Below are 22,390 nucleotides of genomic sequence, written 5' to 3'. Positions count from 1 at the left end.
CAAAGCTGCCTTGAAAGTGTTTATCTTTGGCAATACTTTTTACTTCTTATTGCTATCTATCTGAATATTTCAGTGAGTTTTTATCTATCAGGGAACTAAACCTCACAGGTAAGGCCCTCTCTCTTTTCCAAATGGAGAAACCAAAAACCAGAGAGGTTACAAATAGAATTTGGAGACCCCTTTGTGTTTTGAGTACTATCCACACCCTGGGACGCACTGAAGACAAGAGGGCTACTCACAAAGCATGGTACTGTATAACGTGAGTCTGAATGTGTGACTCACCTGTTAACATGGGGTTAGTACCAAAAAAGATGCCAAGTTTCTTGATTCTTGATTAAGTTCTTCAGTTAAGCTGCTGTTTTTCTTCCTCTCTTTAAAAGAAATGTTATCAAAGAGGCTGGCAGTACAAATAAACACTCAGAAGAAACAATTCAGTGTGTGATTGGATCATACACACAGAATTTTCAGAAGTATCCTGATCCAAAAGGAACACAAGATTTAACGTATTTACCGATTTAACAACTGCAACTACCTGCCTTTGTTTTTTTCACATGCCTTTGATTTTCTTTTCCTCAGACCAAGAGAGATCCTATTCTGTGAATTGACAATAACCATTTACATAATTAAATGTGAGGTCTGCAGAGCGTACTGTACCATTTGAAACTGATTTAGGGAATATCTATTCAGGAAGGTTATATTGATGAAACTGAACTTTAAACATTCATAGCAAAGTGGAGGTGAAGCACTGCATAGATGTTCATATTTCAGTATGTTATCAGGTCTTATTAGCTCATGTCAAATGGGAGTCAGCTTAACTACACCAAAACAATGTAAAATGCTCCATTTGCATCAAAAGGTATGTTTCCATAGCCTTGTGTTATAGAGACTGCATTGTTGTGATGTATGTAGTAATTTATGCTACACTAGTGATTCCCTTTTGTGTAGGCAAGTCCATGTTAAAATAATACAAAATCAGTTGTACAGAAACCCAACCACATAATGGAAAAGGCAGAAAACCATTGGGATAGAACTGTTCTAGGAGACTGTGAAGTATCCATGATGGAAAGTCTTGAAGGACAGATTAGGCAAGCCCTACCAGGACATGTTTGAAAAGCACAGTCTTTTTAACATTTGGCTTAACAATCCTGAATCTTCTGTCACTGAGTGAGCTTTTTCACAATGTTACTGGTGAGGACAGAAGAGGGATTCCCACCCTCCTAGCTCCAGATTCTCTTCAACTCTTTACCTGTATCATCCCCAGGCAAAAACCAGACTTCAAATTTTCCTAGTTCAAACCAATCATACAAATACCTTAAAGGAGGCTGTAGTGAGGGGGGGGGGGGTTGGACTGTTCTATTGGTCTGTTGACTGGCAGCTAGCAAACGTGACGCCCATCTACAAGAAGGGCCGGAGGACTGAACCGGGAAACTACAGGCCTGTCAGTTTGACCTCAGTACCAGGGAAGCTCATGGAGCAGATTATCTTGAGAGTCATCACGCAGCACTTGCAGGGCAAGCAGGCGATCAGGCCCAGTCAGCATGGGTTTATGAAAGGCAGGTCCTGCATGACAAACCTGATCTCCTTCTATGACAAAGTGACGCGCTGGGTGGATGAGGGAAAGGCTGTGGATGTGGTCTACCTTGACTTCAGCAAGGCTTTTGACACCGTTTCCCACAGCATTCTCCTCAAGAAACTGGCTGCCCTTGGCTTGGACTGGTATACGCTTCGTTGGATTAGAAACTGGCTGGATAGCTGGGCCCAAAGAGTCGTGGTAAATGGAGCCAAGTCCAGTTGGAGGCCAGTCACTAGTGGCATTCCCCAGGGCTCGGTGCTGGGGCCGGTCCTCTTTAATATCTTCATCAATGATCTGGACGAGGGCATTGAGTGCACCCTCAGTAAGTTTGCAGATGACACCAAGTTAGGTGCGTGTGTCGATCTGCTCGAGGGTAGGAAGGCTCTGCAGGAGGATCTGGATAGGCTGCACCGATGGGCTGAGGTCAACTGCATGAAGTTCAACAAGGCCAAGTGCCGGGTCCTGCACCTGGGGAGCAATAACCCCAAGCAGAGCTACAGGCTGGGAGATGAGTGGTTGGAGAGCTGCCAGGCAGAGAAGGACCTGGGAGTATTGGTGGATAGTCGGCTGAATATGAGCCAGCAGTGTGGTCAGGTGGCCAAGAAGGCCAACAGCATCCTGGCTTGTATCAGAAACAGTGTGACCAGCAGGGCTAGGGAGGTGATCGTCCCCCTGTACTCGGCTCTGGTGAGGCCGCACCTCGAGTACTGTGTTCAGTTTTGGGCCCCTTGCTACAAGAAGGACATCGAGGTGCTTGAGCGGGTCCAGAGAAGGGCGACGAAGCTGGTGAGGGGCCTGGAGAACAAGTCCTACGAGGAGCGGCTGAGGGAGCTGGGCTTGTTCAGCCTGGAGAAAAGGAGGCTCAGGGACGACCTTATTGCTCTCTACAGGTACCTCAAAGGAGGCTGTAGCGAGGTGGGGGTTGGCCTGTTCTCCCACGTGCCTGGTGACAGGACGAGGGGGAATGGGCTTAAGTTGCGCCAGGGGAGTTTTAGATTGGATGTTAGGAAGAACTTCTTTACCGAAAGGGTTGTTAGACATTGGAACAGGCTGCCCAGGGAAGTGGTGGAGTCACCATCCCTGGAAGTCTTTAAAAGACGTTTAGATGTAGAGCTTAGGGATATTGTTTAGTGGGGACTGTTAGCGTTAGGTCAGAGGTTGGACTCGATGATCTTGAGGTCTCTTCCAACCTAGAAATTCTGTGGTTCTGTGAGATACATGTATGCCATACAACTGTGCTTTCTGGAAGTATCCAGCTTTATCTTGTTGAGCAAAATGACTTAGGATAGGGAAAAATAAATAGATAAATAAAAAGTTCATACCTACAGCTCATATCTACAGCAGTGGAGGAAAACCAGGGGATTACAGGAATTCAAAGAATTGTTAAAACAGTTTCAAAATTCCTAGAATTCAAATGGGCCCCTCACAATGGTCCAAACTCACATACACTTGTGGTGGTGTCAAAAATGTCAAATTAACCAGTCAAATTAAAATCAAGACACCTGTCAGATTTTTGAATTTCATTGGATTGTGGTGGAACTGGAGGATCTAGGGATGATAGAGTGATGGCAACACAGCTGTACATTTTTAAAAAGGGGAAGGAAATGCCCTCAAACATACTACCTGGAGAAGACTGTATCAATAAAATGGATTACTGGGCTATGTAAATCAGCACTGCAAGCATGTTGGCTGAATCAAGAACTGTGTAAGTCTAGATAAAACTGACTTACGCTATTGAGAAGTCATTAAGGTGGCCCTTAATGACAGGAAGTAACATTTTCTTCTTTAATACAACTAACTGGAAACACCTGTAATAGGTAGTTTTACTAAACATACCTATAGTTGACATGAAGATATACGGTCAGATAATTCTGCCCTTCCAAACTGAATGTGAAGTTCATTGATTTCAGTTTGGTATTTCCATTTACTTCAATGGATGTGGAATCAGTTGCTAGGAACTTACTGTGGTATTGCAAAGCACAGGAATGATTTGTGCATAGCAAGAACAGCTGTCTTGGAGGAAAAGTAGGAGTTCTGAGGACAAGTCTTGGTTTATGATGCTGATGTGCCAGCTCCTGCCTGCTCAAAAGTGCACTGAGTGAGGAAAAAACAAGGCAAGAGATGGAGTTCAGTGTAAGGATGCTACAGATCATAACTGTACGTATATATATATATATATATATATACACACACAAAATACTTTGATTGTGCAGATCCAAGTTACAGGTATTTCAACATGTATATATTTGAAACTGAGTTTTCCTGAATTCTGAATCAGAAAAGAATTGCAAATATGTTTTACAAATCAGTTGCCTCAGTACTTAGGATTGTATAAACAAACTATGCAGAAAATCCTGTACTCTTTCTAGAGAGTAACATGCTTATGTGACGGTTAAATAAGAACTAGTTTAATGAAGGAACAGATTTCTCTACCAAACTTCCAGCAACTTCAAAACAAATAAATTAAAAAAGAAGATATTTCAAAACTAATAGCTTGACAGTGTCCTGCTAGCTAATGACTTAAGCGTATAAGAAACTCAATGTGACTATCATTTGTTGACATGGATCTCTTGAGTTTGGTATATATATATTTTAAAAAAAAAGGGGGGGGGGGAGTATGTGGGACAAGAGGGAACTATTCTAAAAGGATCTTGCAGGATTTAAGGTTTTTGCATTTTAGCCAAACATTTTTGAACATGGCACAGAAGAGAACAAAGGAGCAAGGGTTGTTCCTCATTTCTACTTCATTCTTAAATCCTGAGGGAACAGTGGAATTAATTTAATTCATGTTTTGAAAGACAGTTGTTTCCTCTAGCCTTTTCCAAATGTTTTCCAAAGGCAATTTTTACATGTAATTGCCTTTTTTTCCCCAATGATCTTGAAAAATGGAAATACAAAGGCTAACTTAGTCTTCAGGGTGAACCCTCGTAATATTCTTTCTCAGAAGAAAAGTATTACCGCAGAGTATATGAGGCCTTGCATAAGAAGTAGCACAGTGATACTAACAGCAGGCCTGACTTAAAACTGTGCTGTTAATGAGTGCATACTTGTGTGTGTCCAGTGACAGAAGGAGAAAATAACATTTTACTGAGTGGTGATCTTGTTTAAAACAAGCACATTGCTCGCTCTTTAAAGCAGTGCAGACATAAATGCTAAAAACAAAACAAAACAAAAAAAACAGATCCCAAGTATAGGCAGAGGATTATTTACAACAGCACTTCACAAGTCATGTTGGAATAGTCAGTGGGACTTTTATACATATTTCATGATGTGGCCAATCTTTAAGACTTTACAACTTCTTGATATGTACAAACTGCCAGTGGCTTTTACAGAGGGATATTCTGACGCTACTAAGCAGATTTTGTCTTTTAATGCTTTAATTGAAAAACGACATTCTAGCTGCTGATATTTTAGCTACCAACAGGTTGTGGGGCAAAATAACACCTGAGCGTCTCTACAAAACCCGAAGAGTGGCATTACAGGGTCACGACAGCTCCCCGCAATGGCTGAAGCCTCACCTCGCGGTGGCCAGCCAGCCATGCCGAGCTCTTCGGGGACACTGGGCTCCATCTACTGGCGTGAGGGAGAAGGCTCCTGGGCGCCACCTCCTGCCCTTGCCACCAACACCTTCTAGCGCCTTGCAAGGCAGCGCTGAACGAGTGTTGGTGGCTTAGATCAACTTTGTGAGGCTGTTCTTGTGCTGGGATGAGTTGTGATGGTTAGCCCGTGATATCACCTTCCCTCCTCTCCTCCATCACCATGGAGGCACCTTCATCCGTCATCGGGTGTAGGGGCTGAGCTCACCTTTTGGCCTTTGAAGGGCTGGGGTTACAAGGCCAAGTTATTTCTGAGTGACCCAGTGCTCAAACCACAACTAATGATGGCTGCCAGCTCTTCTGTCTGAGCAGTAACTGTTGTGTGTGAAGCTGTGGTCTTATGGGGGGCAAGCATGCAAAAATCTGTTGCTAATGTCAGAGGTTAACATCATTTGCTATCTGCACTTGGTCATGTCTTGTCAGCAGCTTGAATCATAAGCTAAAAAAAAAAGCCCTTTGAAGTGGAAAAAAATTTCTTGATATCTGAACTGTGCTTTTATGTTCTGTAAAAGCAGGTTGTCTCCAACAAATCTTTAACTGCAGTGCCAGTGGATCTGCATGGCTAACTCTAGCTAGAAGATCTCCAGGGGAAATTTTTTCTGCAATGTAACCAAAATGTCATTTGGATTTTGACTTTTTACTATTACAGAAAGCTGATTTCATGATGCAAAAATCATTTGTTTCAAAGCATGACAATACAGGATGCTCGGTGTAGTTCATTTCCCTATAGAGACGTGCCCTAAGACATTGTTTCATTTTGAACAGCATTACATTTTCAAATAGAAAGTGATTGAGCCAAGGGCTATCCAAACAATTTTATCATTATTTCTTCAGCTTCTGAAAGTAATAACAGAAAAACTGTCTAAACATTGTATGTAGACATAGTCTAATCTTTTAAAGGGCAGAGAAACTACATTGACCCTACTTTTCCACCTGTAAAACTAACCTTCTTCACCCAAACCCATGCTTTATAATCAGCTTTTTGTCATGCTTCACATTCATGCAGCTCAAGGAATCGTCCACATCTTCCAGCTACAGAAGGAGGATATGGGGAACTAAAGTTATGCTGGGAGGAAAGTGAGGTCTTCTGGAATAAAGATTGGTTCATTTGTAGGTTTTCAGGCGTTCCTTGAAGACTTTTTATTCGGTGTGTTCACACTTGTAAAGACAGACCTGAGCCTCAAAGACCTAATGATCACAAGCCAGCAATGTTGGCGCTGCATGCAAAACATAGCCAACATAGCCAACTCTCTCAAGCTTCACCAAGATATCTCCAGTGCTTATTAATAAATTGCAGGTGTGGCCTCTCTTCCCAAGATGCAGGAAAGCAGGCAGCTTCTGAGCTCAATGAACAAGTATTTCAATGTATATCCTGGGAGTTTTTTCCCTCCCTACTCCCTCACTATTGTTTTCCTAGGGAAAACTGTGGCCAGGACTCTTCCCTCCAGTTATAAACCTTCTCCTAATTCCTAGCCTAATTGTATTAATGGACCGTTTATACTCGTTCCACCCCTGCCCCAAATCCACACTACAAATCATCTCCCTTTGCTGGTGGTTGCTCCTGCAGGGTGTTGACAGGTTCAAGATCCTTCCTTCTGCCCAGCTAAGCCCATGGCCCTCTCTCACACAACAACCTCCTCTGATCTTTTTCAATGTTGTCTTCTGGGCCTACCCTGACTGACTCCTTTCCTTCAATGAGGTGCCACAGTACCATGAAGCATGTCAGAGGAGGGCTCACCAGGCCCTTACAGAAGGGCTATTTCTCTTTTTTCTTAAGTCTTTAAGACTTAAAGGAAATACCTTACCTGATTAAACACTAAGATCATGCTCCTATCTCTCTCTCTCTTTTTTTATTTTCCTTCTTTATTTACATCTGCAGAGCTTATGATAACCCCTACGGCAGCACAGGAAACTAATACTCTCAAGTCCTCCTTGGCAATGTCTCCCAGGTGAAGGTGCCTTTTGAGGACAAAATGCTGGCCACAAGTCCCTGCTTGTGTAAAGTTACGGCTCCTACCGAGGGAATTTTGATGGTTTCTGCTGCTGCATTCAAGGCATTTCATTCCTCCTGCACGGTCCTCCCCATGTTGTGCTAACATTAAATGTCATGTTCCACCCTCCTTTTACTTCTGTCGGTAGTTCTGACGGTCTTTTCCTCAATGATCCAGTCAGTCCAATTTTCAGATGACAAAAAGTGCATTACAAATTTGTATCCAGATCACCTGCTCAGTGGGTAACAGAAGACAAAGAGCAGGACAGAACAGAGAGAATCCAGGGAGAACATTTTGGAAGCTGAACAGAGGTAACATAAACAAAATCACTGAGAGAGGGATTTGCTGAGTTACCTGGGGAAGCACTGGAGAAAGACCTATGGAAAGCAAGCACAGGACAAAGGGTGCTACATGAGTTGAAAAGTAGCACCTGGCACTACCATTAAGCCCAAGAGGTTTCCACTGTTCGTGTCTCCAGAAAAGAATGATCTGTGCAACCTCTCTCTGTACCTTCATCATGAAGTGGAGCACACTTGGTGTTGAGACAGTGGTCTAAAATACAAACAGATTTAGGGTTGGGTTTTCTTAAGCGTGTTGAGAAGTCTTTGCTTTCTCAAAGTTGAGCATGCAGAAGTTAAAAAGAATAAACCAGCATAAGTTTTTTTCTGGACACTCCTTTGTATGTTTTACCTTTAAGCATAGAAGATACACTATTTTCCCACTGCATCCCTGTGTGCAGTGAAGTAGGCTGGTATCTGTGGGTACCCTGCCTGAATCACACAGGGGTAGGTTGCTGCTGGTGAGATTGCAGGGAGAGGGAGGGAGGATATTCCTTCCATCCTGGAACGCATCTGTCCTGGCAGTTGGGTTCTTTCTCTGCTGCAGTTATGCTGTGCTCAATCAGCCAAACCCGGAGCCCTCTAAGGAGTCATTCATTGTGTGTTTTCATTGCCTGGCTTGATACCTGTTTGCAGAAATGCCAAGCACTGTCAGCTGCAAACAAAAGTCCTCAGAACTAAACACCACAATAGTATATCTGAAAAATCAGGTAATTGGCATCAAGCAGGATATTAACTGATTTATCTGTCATGGCTTTATCTATAAACTGCAAATTACTTTACCACCCCAACCCCATACATCAAAGAGTGCTAACAGAAAATGATGTTTATGAAGTATTGTAGCAAGCACTATTTATTAAAGATAGGAAATACACAGTAAATGTAGCTTAGGACATCGTATTTAAGAGTGGGAAAAAATTGCTATTAAATCAGTAATCACCACACATCCTGCACTTCCAAAGAGGCAGCATTCAACTTAATGGTTGTATTTCTTTTATTATGTAAGGAAAGGAACTAGGGGCTTAAGCGTAGTTACAGGATTAGGACTGACTCAAGGTTTGTCATCTTTTTTAACTTTTGAGGGTTTGCCCTGCCCCGTGCCCGGGCGACATCTCCGCGCGCCGCCGCCAAGCACCCCCACGGCACGCTGTGGGGAGCCAGCGCCCCAGCGGCGCCGGGACAACGGCCCCAACCGCTGCAACGGCCACTGCCGCACGCCCGCCCCTCGCGGCAACGACCAATCAGGCGGCGCGCGGCCCGACGGTCACGGCCGAGCGGGCGGGGCCGTGCGTGGGCGGGGCCTCGTCGCCTCGCCCCGCCCCCCGCAGGTGATGGCGGTAGCCGGGGCGGCGGCCGTTGGCGCCGGGGAGGTGAGAGGGACCCTGCCCTGCCGGTGAGGGGCTCGGGGGACACGCGGGCACGCACGGCCGTTGGGCAGCCCCCCCGGGCCGGCAGCATGAAGGTGGAGGCGGGGGATCTGTCCGCGATCAACCTGTCGGTGCAGCAGGTGCTGAGCCTCTGGGCACATGGCACCGTCCTGCGCAGCCTCACCGGTAACCGGGGGCAGGTTGGGGCGGTTGGCGTTGGGGCCGTTGGCGTTGGGGCGGTTGGCGTTTCAGTTAGGACTGGAATTGGGATTGGGGTTCTCGTGGGGACTGCTGGTGCCAGGGGATGCTTGGAGCGAGGTGGCCGCGAGGGCTCCTGCAGCGCTGCCAGCGGGTTTATTTTTTATGGATGGAGTCTGAGGGAAAGCTATTTAAATGAAAAACGAATGCCAGAAGCAGAGACTCTTACTGTTTTGTTATTTTTTTCACCCTGCGCAGTGAGGGAGGTAACGGGGTGACAGGTTAACGGGGCTGGCACGTAAACCTAATTGTAAGCTTCAGGGGTTCTGCTCTGGAACGGTGAAGCCAAGCTGTGGAAAGGGATCTCAAGACAGGTCGTTACAGCCTGCTAGGAGAGGGGAGCTTTGGCAGGAAAAAAAGTTCCAGAGCAGTCCTTCGTAACCTATCTTAGAAGGTACAGAGCAGGGAAGCATGTCTGTGTGCTACTTGTCCTGTCCAGGCATAAAGGGAATGGTGAGTTTCTACCTCCGGACTAGAAGGGGCTTTGTGTTGATAGTAGGGATGTTACTGAGTAAATTCCCTGCAGGAATCTTGAGTAAAGGGTGTATGTTTAAAATATTATGAAAAAGTATGTCATCTTTTCCCATCCCATCTGTGTGAAAGATAGATATAAAAATGTGTAGCGCAGAGGTGGAGTTGAGGTCTGAAGATGTTGCAAACAAAACAATTGTCTTAGGCTTTATGATCTTTCTTGTTAACTTCCAGTTAAAAGTAACTTTTAATAGGTTATACTTTATTAATTTGACCAATAAACTTTTTGAAGTGTATATATTTTGTATCTCTGTGTCTGGTGATTAATAAATCTTAGAGGTATTAGTGTGTCCCCACATATAGTTCATTTCCTGAATTTTTGCATTCTTTCTATAGGAATATCAGTTGTCCTGTTAAAGGAGTTACACAATTTTATCAGCAAAGTTATGTTTTTTATTAAAAAAAATGTATTAACTCTGTTCAGTATTTTGAAATAAAATATGAGCTCCAGCCTAAAACAGGAAGTTTTTGAAACCTCAGTGTTTTAATTTATGTGTGTGATTGTTTTTGTTGTTTTTTTTTGGTGTTTTAATGAGAAGTTGAACCAGTATTTTTTTATATCATAAGTCTGATTCATGTTCAATACAAAAAGAGAAATCCAGCCTTTCATGTAGGATAATATAGTACAAAGTACTACAGAAGACTGCGGACAACTGAATTCCTGCCATGTGCCCATCGCGCTCCATGATAGCAAGCACTGTTTGCTGTAGCTGAACCCAGGCCCACTGATTTTTGCTTCATAGCTTCCTATCTTCACTTGGGCATGTTCCTGTAAACAGTGGGGGGTAAGGCTCTGCAACCTATTGGAGAGGAGAGGGGTCTCCTACCTCACCCTTTTTTAGCTCCTCCAACAAATCCAAGTGGCCCCTTCACGTGCATCAGTTATGCACTAAGTGGTAGATCAGGCTTTACTGGAATGAGTTGGTTAATGACTGATTCTGAACTGAAAAATGTCCCCGAGTGCGTGTCAGTTGTAGTAAATATTCATGTTATATGCTACCTCAAGTTTAGGGAACTTAGCAATATCTCTGTCCTTCCTGTAAGCAAAGTAGGTGTTTTGTTTATATCTCATTAATTGCGTGTTCCAAAGACTGAAGCCTTGTTCTATTTTTTTTCCTAAGCTTCATCCTGCAATTATTTGTCCCCTGATTTTCTGGACTATGTTGTTGTCCTCTATCCTGCAACTTCAGGGGGTCTAGTCTCTAATGATTGAAATGCTCTTCAGCGAGTTCTTCTCTTCCAGTTAATACAGCAAAAATGTTAGCATCTACAAACAACAATTTGACTGTATAGACCTAATAACTTCTAGTGTACCAGTTAATACAATAACTAAAGAAAGGACCTAGTGATGAAGAAGATACCATAATATATAAAGAGCTGAGTTAAGTTTGCATGTATAATTAACAGGCATTTATTAATGTGACTGTGTTGAGTTCATACATCTGCAAGAATATAACGTTATGTAGTTTCTTAATTCAAACTCGAGCACGTGCTATCTTGTTGGCTGAAATTTGTATCTTTGTGTTCAGGGTGCAGATACTTAAATTCTGCACAAAGACTTAACTCTGTAGAAAGTGGTAGATAGTTACTGAGTACATCGCTCAGGTATATAGATCAGAATCTCAAGGCAGATAGGGTTTTGGAGCAATTGGTCGTGGTTTATGAAATGTCACAGTCAATTGCTATTCATCTGGCAAGATAAACTAAAGACTAGAGGGAGAGAAAAATCTTGAAGATGAAGGACTAATTATGTACTCACTCCCTGTTTACTGAAGCTGAGTGGCAGGGGGACAACATGTTCATGTATATAGATAACCTTCAAAAGTGTTAGCATTTACATACTTTAAATTTCCATTTTTTATTTGCCCAAGATAAAGCTGTTAATGGAATGCAACTTCAAATTTGCCAAGTCAATGCAGATGTTATTTTAAACTTCAGCATCCTTTTAAGACTTTTTTCTAATCACAAAAGTCTAATCTTTGAGGTTGTATATGCCGTCAGTGATATGTTCAAACTATGTGTATAATAGATAAGCATAATATGATTTGGGTATTATATATATATTTATATATGACAGCTATAAATACCTAAATTAACAGAGCAGTACCCTAAATATGGAGAGACAGAGCATGAATTTCAAGTGCTTGAGCCCTGCAGCTCTTCTGGGCAGTGGGAGGGAAATTCCACCCGCTTAAAGCCAGGGTGATCTGTGGTATGCATTGGATGTTGTGGCTTGTAAGTCACTAAGTACTGGATCTCTTCCAGTGCACCTTTTTTTTTTTTTTTTTTGTAATTTCATTTTGTTCAGGGCTCTTTCAGGTAGCTCTGTGAGGATGTAACTAAATAACTGAAACTAGGTTTGTGTTTGGAGCTTTCTGCTAGCTAAAGCTAAATCATTATTATCATACCAGCAAAGTATTCCAATTGTGTAGTTCATCATCAGAAGAGCAAGTTACTTAGTGTAGTTACACAAATAATTAACTTTTTTAACAGCATGCTTTGTTTGTCAAGGTAGTAGCAATTGATCAGGTATGTTTATACCTCTTAGAGTATGAATCTTATATATGGGACATAAATGTCTGTTGTATCAGCATGCTCTTAAAACACCACAGTCTCATTTCTGCCTCATTTAATAATAATTAATAATAGATATTAATTGATAATAGATACTAAAAATCTTTCAGCTACTGGGTTATTTTCTGGTCAAGCAAAGCCTTGACCCTTTGGGTTCAGAAGTTCACATTCTCTTTCTTCATTCCCTCATGGCATCTCTGTGTTATCCCCAACCCATTCTTTGCTTCCTTCAGTGTATCTCTAGCACAGTATTTTTCCAAGGGCCATCTTTCATCATAATCATGGAGTTGGATAATAATGGATTTCAGAGAACCTCAAACTCTTATGTGGGGGGGGGGGGGGGGGGAAGCAGATTAAGTTCCATTTTCAACCTGTTGGGATAAAAAAGACTCAAGTTGCTCTCTAGCTAGAATGTGTATAAGGGGAAAAAACATTTAGTCTCTCTGCTCATAACTCTTTCTAGTAACTTGCTAATCAGCTACTTAACCAATTTGCACGCAAGCTGGTGGAGAGTGGATAATCTGCAACGTGTGCTTGGAGGTACACAAATACAAACTCCAAATTGGTGTTCTGTATACTAATTTGCCTACTTGCAGGATGAAAGATAGTTAACCAGTTCACAACTGCTTGCTGTGTCCCTCATCCTGCTGCCTGACTTTTGCATCTAGGAGCCTCACAGGCCTATATCCTAGCCCTTTTCACATCTAAACAAATGTTTGGTTCCTACCGTCATGAAGATATGAGGGGTTCGTCCCTCCACCCACCTCCCCTCCAACTGCTCTGAAGTAAATACCTGCAGATTTTAGCATCTGCAGTCAGTCTGGCAAAAACAGAAGGTGTGAATGATATATTATGAGAAGGTACTGGGTTATTGCAGTTGCATGTAACGCTACCTTCATTTCTTGCATTGCTGACTGTGATACTATTGAGCTGAAAACCTAAGGGTTTATGAAGTCATGGTTTGTAGCTGGGTTCTTTAAACACTACAGCTGCATTCATGTAGAACAAGAAATATTTCTGGATGTTCTCTAATTGCCTTTTGAATGTACTTAGTATGCATGTCACTTTAAGGAGCAGGAGGGGAAAGTGTGTGTGAAAGAACTCAATTTTAGCTAACATTTGGGGCTGGTTCTGTTCTGCTGTCTTCTGCCCTAAATGCAAAGTGCAGCATGATGCTAATTTTCCTTGAGCCGTATTTGGAATCTAAATAAGACAAAGATAGTTGATTATTGTGCAGTTATTTTTCGTGTAGAGGGGTTGTGAATATGTTTGGGCTCTTCCATTTGGAGTTAGTCCTTTCATAATATTGCCTTTTCTTCTATGATTTCAGTCATTGTAAGAAGTCTTCCTATGACTGCAAATTAATTTCTTTTCCCACCTGGCAAGGGTCAACAATGACCACAACCACTGATTTCCTAAAAGGCATTGTGGTGCATCATAGACCCTGTGGAAACTGCAGGGGATAACCTTGATCAATAGACCGCTGTCATAGCTGTGGAGTGTTTGGGAATCTTACAGCATGCAATTGTCATGTAATGCTGCATAAGAACTGAGCATTTTCTTCGTCCATAAATTTGAAATACCTATTCTGAGTCCATCACTGTGGTATCAGGTTATCTTGACCTTCACAGTATTGCAAGATTGCGCTTTCCTTAGGTAGGTGTTTCATCTCTTGTATCTGCCTTAGTTGAGAAAGATGAAAGCTTGTGACAAATCTTGTCAACGTACTGTCCTGTACAGGACTCTCTTTTACTGTATTTTGCAAATCAGTAAAATATGGACGGAGAACTTCCATGGACTTGCTTAGAGCTACCCCCAATATGTGTGTGTATCCAAACACTCAGAAAGAGAGGTTGTGTCTTTAACTACAGTAGTTAGTATTAACTATATGTATATTTACCATTCACCTTCCTTTTTGCTCTCCTAAGTGGGTCTTTTGATTCTCCTGATTTATAGGAGTTGTAAGTCCTACGACATGGATTTGCCTTTTATGCCTGCATGAAAGGGGAAGGGTTGAGACTACACTCAAAGTACTGCTAAATGAAAAATTTTGAACTTGTGTGTGTGTGTGTGTATATTGTGGTTATGTATGCTCTGCAGACTTGGACTCAAAGGACTGCAGTTACTGTGTGGCAACGATTCTTTCTGAGCATCCTTTGCTTAATTTGCTTTGCTTAATTTGCTTTGTTTGTGTATTATTTTTTTAAAAGTTAGCTAATTGGGTCATATTTCTACTTGAATGACTGTGTGTCAAGCTACAGTAATACAGGCTCACCTGATAAACATGGTCCTGCTGTCCTGCTGTTGTATGGAAGCTGTATCTTTTTTTTAGGGTGCACTGTGGGAAAAACTAATTAAGTTTGGGATTTTGACAGCTGGGAAAATGTCTCCCAGTTTGCTAAATTCTGTGGTGATAGAAACATACAAGATCATCACTGTAGTTGACCTTTTTTTTTTAAAAAAAAAAAAAGTGTTTTAAAAAAAAAAGTTTTTTTTTTTTTTTAAAAAAAAAAAAGGTTCCTATACATGTATTTAGGGTTTCGCTTTTTTCCTTTCTTAGTTTTTCTTACCCTTTTTGAATTATAGTAAATGCTTTTAGAAGATTATCACCAAGTAAGGAAGTTTCTTTGATTTTTATGTAGCTTTGTTGATGCTTTCTGCTCTTTTATTTGAAAGTAATGATCATGTCTGGCATTCTTAGAAATGTTTGTACTCTGCATGTTCTCAAGATCTCCTGTCCTTGCTCAGTGACTTAAATGATAGTGACTACCTGTATCTATAAAAGTGTGTGCTAAGCAATTAGTAATACATCCAAGCTGCTTTATTCTACATTTTAATATTTTTTATTTCTTTTTTTTTTCCTTTTGAAGCTAATTCAATAGAACATTTACAGCTCCTGGGTAGATATACTGAAGCCTTTAATCTCATTTTTTGCCTTTTATGTTAGCTTGATGTGGTCTCCTATTATAAAAGAGAGTTCTTGACTTTTTTCTGGTTCACTTGGTTTCAGATAATTTTTTGTTCTGCAGCTGTATTTGCAAAATCCTAGTAAGAAGTTACAAATATTGTTTTTTGTTGTTTTTTTGTTTTTTTTTAAGAAACCTTTGAAGAAAATATGGTGGTCTTTAATCAGATGTATTATTACAAAAACTGTACTAGATTTCTTTTTACAATTTTTTGATCATAATAGTTACTTCTTTGATAGACTGCTAAAAGGGGATAGTGTCTTGAGCATATGCCAGTGTTTTCACATTGACTCCTTTTAAGACTGAAATGGGTATTGCTTTTCTTTTAGTATTGATTATATGCAATGTTTCTAAATCTCTTAAATTTATTGCCTGAAAAATATTAATCTTTTGGCTGCTTTCTTTCAGAGATGTGGTACTGGGTTTTCCTCTGGGCTCTCTTCTCCTCTCTCTTTGTCCATGGTGCTGTGGGAGTGTTAATGTTTGTGATGCTGCAGAGGCATAGGCAGGGGAGACTAATCTCTGTCATTGTGGTCAGCATTGGATTTCTGGGTTCTATAACAGGAGCAATGATAACCAGTAAGTCTGTCTTTGTGTTTTTACTTATTTGCTCTAAATTTAAATCAATATTAAAAAAAATAAACCTTGTCTTAGTGGTTTGGTGATTGTTTATTAAGGATTTTGCTTTAGTCAAGTAGCAATTCTAATGAAAATGACAGCTGAGTTTCTCTTCCTGTTGTGGTAAAGATAAAAATGATTCCAGAATTGTCAGTGGACAATTGTCCTAGTCTTTCATCTTGTAAACTTTGGGTACCAAGCTGTTCAAATGTGTATGCTTGTCAGGTAATACCTTTTTGAGACCTGAAAGTGCAGTCCTGTCTTATTGTACTTGTGCAGACCTTTTGCCAAAAGTTTTTGATCAAGATCACCTGTTAATATCCTTAAAGACAGCCATTTTGTTTGGAAATGAAGCTCTGATCCCATTGATTGCAGAATTGACTTCTTGCTCATTTCCTTGAGCCTGCTGGAGGTTTTTTAATTGCATTTGGATAGTATGTTGCTCCCTTAAAGGAAGGAAAGGTGCCATATAAGTACTGTCTTGCAGCAAAGTAACTTTTTTGTTTTTTAGTGACTGGATAACAATCTGAACTATGCATGCTGCTCAGAGAACAGACCAAACAATTTGGCTTATGGATTTGAAAAACCTTCCCAGTCTTATGTGGTTATAATGATAATTTCCAATTTATTTGGTGTAGGGATGGGTGATGCTTTTGAGGGTTAAGCCTTTGAGGGTATGGAACTGTAAATTTAGAGACTGTCATATTACCTTAAACTGTAGGTGAGCAGTGTTGCCTTTCATTCTGTCTTTGATTTGTACAGATTATCAGAGTAGTGGTAACACTTGAGCTTCACTTATGGGTGTTTTGTAGGAGATTATTTTTTAAAGTTTCTTATACTGAAAGTCATTCTTCCCGTTAGCTTTCAAGATTAAATAAAAATACACGTTTCTGAAAAAATATTTCCTTAAGGCTTTCCTCAAAGTGGTTTTAACTGCTGTATATTTCCCAGCCTAAAATTTCCAGTGTTTAACAACAGCTCAGTATAGTTCGTTTTTTTTTTTTTTTTTTTTCCGTCTTCTTCTAAGGTAAGGCATATATAGAACCCATTGAGAACCTTACACTGTGTTATGCTGACATCGAATTGTCCTATGTATAAAATGGCAGTGGCCCTGTTTGGAGGTCAACTGTGCATGACTGTTTCTGAAGAATAAAAGATAGGAAATGCATTGCTGGATATCCAAGCCAAGACTTTTTCAATAGTATTCTGTGGTGGGGAAGGATCAGTGTTTGTGAAATGAAATTACTTTGTCTTTCCTCTATGCGTAAGAGGAGCAACACGGTTTTACATGTCAAAAAATTTAACAAATAAACAGCCCTGTTTATGTGTAAATAATGCATCTCACCTAGGAATTTCTACAAGATAGCACTGTGAACGTTTATTACACTGTTCCCAATGGTTTTGCACAGAACATTGTAACTGGGTTAAATAAAAACGTTGAGGTATTTTTGTTTCTGGACAGCACTGGGTTCTTTCATCCTAAAAGAAATTCTGTGAGGAGCTTCTGAAGGCCACTTACAGTAACACGATATTAAAGAGTATTTTCAATAGCTATTATGCTGCAAGCTGGAATTTAAGGATTTAGCCTTCTGGATAGGCCAAATCCAGAGAAATTCAAATATCTGATTTCCATTTGTATTTCCAGTTCTCTGCATCATTTGTGTTGAAGGCAATATGGGCTGTTAAATGATGCAAGTTCAATTTTGCTCATGATAGAGCTTTCAAACTTCATGGGTTTTTGAGAAAAGACAACAAACTGAGCAAATAGTGGTGAGTACTGTCAAAAATAACCCCAGGAATAGATATGTTAGGCAGTTTGAGGTAACGATTTCAGCTGCCTCTTATCCCAAAGGGTCTGTTCTTCCTCCTCCCTCGCTCTTTTGGTGATATTCTCATTTCCTCAATAGCAACTTCTTGTAGTATACTCTGGCTCTGTACCAATTGTGCTGGGTTATGCATTACAGGTTGTATTACACACAGTTATTCAATAAATATATAATTATCAAGCTATAACACTTTTAATGTTTTCATTATTGATGTTTTTCAAAATATCTCAATGTTTTCTTAAGCAAAACAAGTCTATTATTGGGATACCATAATTTGATGCTACTAGTTAATAAATTGTAGCCATTTGAATTCAGTTTGAGAGTTCAATCACCCAACTAATTTTAATGTCGGTACTGGGCTCAGGCTCAAGGATCTCTTTCAGTTTTTGACAGTCAATCTTAGAGGAACAAATGGAAAAGCTTATGCAAGGTGGCTGAGTGAAATATCGTAAAGCTAGCCTTGTGGTGAAGTTTCTAACAAAATATATTTTAAGGTGTTTTTTTGGTAAAGAAACAATTACTGGTGAATTCTTTTCCTACAGTGTTTGAGAAGTGTTTGTTTTTTTTTGTTTGTTTGTTTGTTTTTAAAAAAAAAAAAAAAACACCTGGATTTTGATCACTTCAACAGACTATTCATATTAATGACTGAGCAAAACCAAGGAAATTCCGTATTTTTAACTCTTGGTATTTATTTCAAAAATTGTGGTGGCTTTTCAGTTTTCTTAGAGCTTGCAAAAGCATCTTTCTGTTTTCTAGAATCATTTAATTGTAGTTAATTGGGTTCTCAGACATCTTGTACAAAAAGTCCTATAATTATTTCAGAATTAAGTTTTTGTTTTTTTTCCTAAAGACCAAAACCTCAAAGGACGGCAAATTCAGTGATCCCTTAGGTAAGGGAAACAAGTCTACAACAAATACTAGTTCCAAAAAACAAACAAAAAAAATATATTTTTTTTTTTAAAAAAAGCTTTATTCTAAGTGAACTTCTGAGGTATGGATTATGTAAAATTTTTATCCACAGACAGCTGTATACAAGACTTTTTTTTGGATGAACATTTTGGTGTCTTTATGCTCAGACATCATTTGAGAAGAAAATGTTCTTCATCATTAGCCTGGTATTTTTGACTGGTAGCAAAGAGCACCTTTCTCAGGCATTTGTTTCAAGTCAGCACAACTATTTGCTTGCTGTGTGACTTTTGCTCTTTATATGCATATGATAAATTCAGCATGTAAAAGACAGTGGAAGGGAGGAGCAACTGGCTTTGTTTACAATGCAGTATTTTGTTGCTGGCTTATCTTGATCATGCAATGTTATACAAATGGGAATCTGCGCACATCTACAAGAAAAATGTCTTAATTTTGTATAAGTCAATCTAATTACCTGTAGAGATTTCTTCCCATACACATTCGTGGATGACAATATAAGACTTGATCGTTTTTCATGTTTTGCTTGATTTTCTGAACAATTATTATTGGATTAATAGTTTAAATAAAATTTAAGCAGACTCAGTTTGACTTGTTATTTAACTGAAATGTTAAATGAAGCTGATGGAAATTTTTAGTTGTTTTGTAGACTCCAGCAATCTTACTGTTGTCTTCTCCCTGCTTATGCAAGCACAATTAAACCAAACTTGAATGTTTTTTTTGCTAATTTTTCAAATTAGCAGAAGGCTAATCTGAAGAAAAAAATATTAAATTTGAAAACACCTAAAAGGAAATGGCAAGATTCACTTTTTTTCAAATCAAGCTTGTGTTGTGAAAGTTAATCTGATTCAATTAGGAAAATCATCCCTGAAGGCTTTTCATAAAACTATAAAAAAGTCAAGCAAGGCTAAATAATTGCATAATGCCATGAAGTAATACAGTGTTTGGTAATATTCTAGGAATAGCTGATGCATAAACACAGTAAATTGCATATATTTCAGCCTTGGGTTTACATCTGTAATTTGATGGTTGTTTTTCCTGTGATTCTTAGGTGCTGCAGTAGCTGGAATTTACAGAGTAGCAGGAAAGAATATGGCTCCCTTAGAAGCTCTTGTCTTTGGTGTTGGACAGACAGTACTGACACTAATTATCTCATTTTCAAGGATTCTTGCAACGCTCTGAGGCTTATGTAAAAAGAATTTCAACTAGCCTAAAGAAATCTGTGATCTGAAGAGAAGCTTCCTGGAAGTGGATTCAGCAGCTTATGAACTTGAATGCTAGTGCAAGAGAAAGGAAGCGATGTGGAACCTGCACTACAAATCTGGAGGTTCAGTCGAATGAACAGACTGTCCTCTAGTGTCTGAACTCTTGTACTTCTGCACTGTGCCTTATGTGCCTCAGTTGTAGGCAAGGTGCGATCCCTGTGTGCAAAGTTGAGATAAAGCACTTTGAGTAGCTGCCAGTCAGGCTAATGCTTGGTGATAGGATCATTGTTCTTATCAGTGTTTTAATAAAAACAAAGGGACACTCCTGAAAATTGCTGTATGTGCCAAACTTGGAGTTCAGTTCTTAACTGTTGGTTGGGTAAGCTTTATTGAAATTGTAGATATAGAAGAACACTGTGGATATACACTGCGTTTAACTTAAGGGGGAGTAGTAAGATAACTGACCTTTGTACTAACGTAATCTCTTTGAATGCTGAACATTCTTATTCAGCATTAAAAACAACAGTTAGGTCCAACTTAAATCCCATCAACATCTGTCTACCACTTAAGAACTACGATTTTACTAGTCCTGATGTAAATCCGATGGTTACCGGCCCCTCTGAAAACCTTAGAAAAGCTACTTACTGCAAGTAAGCTCCCTTTAAGTACTGATAGGACTATTAACCCTACATATACTCTTTAAGGAACAGAGAAATGTAATACAGACTTTGAAAGTATACCTATGATGAAGATGGAAAGGGTTTTTAAAAAAAAAAAACAAAAAACAAGTCTTCTATTGAACAAAAATATTAAGGTTGCTTAATAAAACAGTTATCTTACTTTGGAAGTTTGGAAGTGGGGCAGCACTAGTGTATTTACTACCTTGTTTCTGAATACTTTGTATCCTTGGAAAGGTTAAGATATACCTGAAACTTTCAAATACATAGCTTTCTGTAGAGTTTGTGCATTTCTAGTTTAAAGGGAACAGTAGTGTTGTACACGTGAGATGTCTTAAGTGTGAATGTTTGGAGTGAATAGAAATTTTAATGTTATTTACGAAGAGCAAAACTTAAAGGGCACAAAGTTCTGTATGAGGAATAAGACATCTTTTACATATTTATTTAACTGAATGCTTTTCAGCAGTTGACTATTAATACTGACAAGAATAAATTGCCCAAAGTTTTTGCTGTTAAAATGTCAAAAAAGACTTTCAGAGCTGTTGAAGTCACTGGCACTGCTGTACAGCTAAAATAGGGTTAAAATACAACTTACAATCCAGCTTTATCACTTAGCGCTACAAAACAGTATAATGAATTAACCTGCTTGCTGTTATTTTTCTTCCACATAAACTGTTCTTTCTTTTTAAAGTGCTAAGGATGCTAATATTTTTTTCAAAGTATTTTCATTTTTTTGAAAATGTACGAAGCTACAGGCTATGAAGGGAACAATGTAAAATGCAGGTTTATAAACCTTCTCAGTGTTACACTTCTAGCTTTGAATCACTTTAAAATGCTGTATTATAGGAATACCTATATTTTCCTTACTTTGATTTCAAAACTCACTTTTCACGGCTTTATTATTTTGCTTTTACTTTCTGCTGATACTTTTTGGAATAACAATCATAGCACTTTAATAGGCAATTGAGTTATTGCATCTGTCAAAATGCATTTTAAACTTCTCCCCATTGTCTTACAATATGAGAACTGGTTTCAGGTATTTAATTCAAATGGAATAATAAAATAATGATATTTCTCCTAATGTGCCTTGTAACACATTTTTAGGGGAGAAGATTTTTAAAAGTTGCTATCTCTTCATTGTTGTTCTTTTTTAGGTATTATGAATCAACTTTGTTGGATGAGGCATATTGAATAACTGACTTTAAAGTGTTTATGTTTGACAACTTAGAAATACTTGTCTGGATCAATAACAACCCTCTCACAAAGCATTGAATTCAGTAATTTAAAATGTCTCATGGCTTTACCTCATCCTGTATCTTGTTCCCAGTTTCCAAATTACATTGAGCATCTTGATTCTTATTACATGGGTTTTATGCTATCAGTGTTCAAAGGCTTGCTTTATTTCACTAACTTACTCTTATCAGACCACTGCTAACTTAAGAGATTTATGTAACTAATAAAATTTTATTGATGAACTTCATTCTTCATTTTAATTGTAGTGCTAATGATTTTTTTTGCCATTCTAACCTTCCTCCGTTGATGGGGTATCTTTGCAGGTGTTGGATAATGTTGAATAACCTTCCTCCAAATATTTTTTATTGTGTAGATTCATTGTAATCGCTTTTAAAGTGGTTAGGTGCTTATTTATCTCTGCTTTATATGACATTGTTTAGCAACAACAAATAGGCAGTTAATGTAGTGCCTAGCTGGTGTAACAGACAAAGTTTTTAACTGTGTCTCGTGAGGAATAAATACGGATGACTAGTTTGTCTAAGAAATGTTCATTGATCATGGCATGAACTTAATAGATAAAAATTCCAGTAGAGAAAACAAATGCAAGTGGCCTTACGTCTCTGAAACTTGGAGGCTTCATTCCACATCCTTAGGAACGGCATTGTTAAACTTGTAAAAGGTGCTCTATTCAAAGCACAGCATGTGTATATATG

General features: G+C 39.4%; 1 protein-coding gene across 12 annotated transcripts in view; it reads left to right on the top strand.

Moving 5' to 3' along the window:
- LOC137850541 (transmembrane protein 170B) overlaps window positions 1-22,390 on the top strand; it is a 79,898-nt gene that overhangs the window by 26,152 nt on the left and 31,356 nt on the right. For 4 of the 12 annotated variants that reach the window (XR_011092600.1, XR_011092596.1, XR_011092597.1 and 1 more), the window contains exon 7: window positions 7,049-9,051. The exons of 2 other annotated variants lie outside the window; for them this stretch is intronic. Coding sequence is in view for 1 of the 10 variants with exons in the window: in XM_068670728.1 (XP_068526829.1) it covers window positions 8,955-9,051; window positions 15,603-15,773; window positions 19,614-19,744 (399 nt within the window). In the remaining 9 variants the exon portion in view is untranslated. Of the gene's footprint in view, window positions 1-7,048; window positions 9,052-15,602; window positions 15,774-17,457; window positions 17,583-18,488; window positions 18,529-19,613; window positions 21,925-22,390 lie in introns of those variants that run through there. 6 more of the 12 variants (XR_011092599.1, XR_011092601.1, XM_068670728.1 and 3 more) reach the window with 6 other exon arrangements.

This window comes from Anas acuta, chromosome 2, assembly GCF_963932015.1.
Source record: "Anas acuta chromosome 2, bAnaAcu1.1, whole genome shotgun sequence".
NCBI lineage: Eukaryota > Metazoa > Chordata > Aves > Anseriformes > Anatidae > Anas > Anas acuta.
Note: the sequence above shows the minus strand (reverse complement) of the source record. Positions and strands in the feature narration are given on the sequence as shown.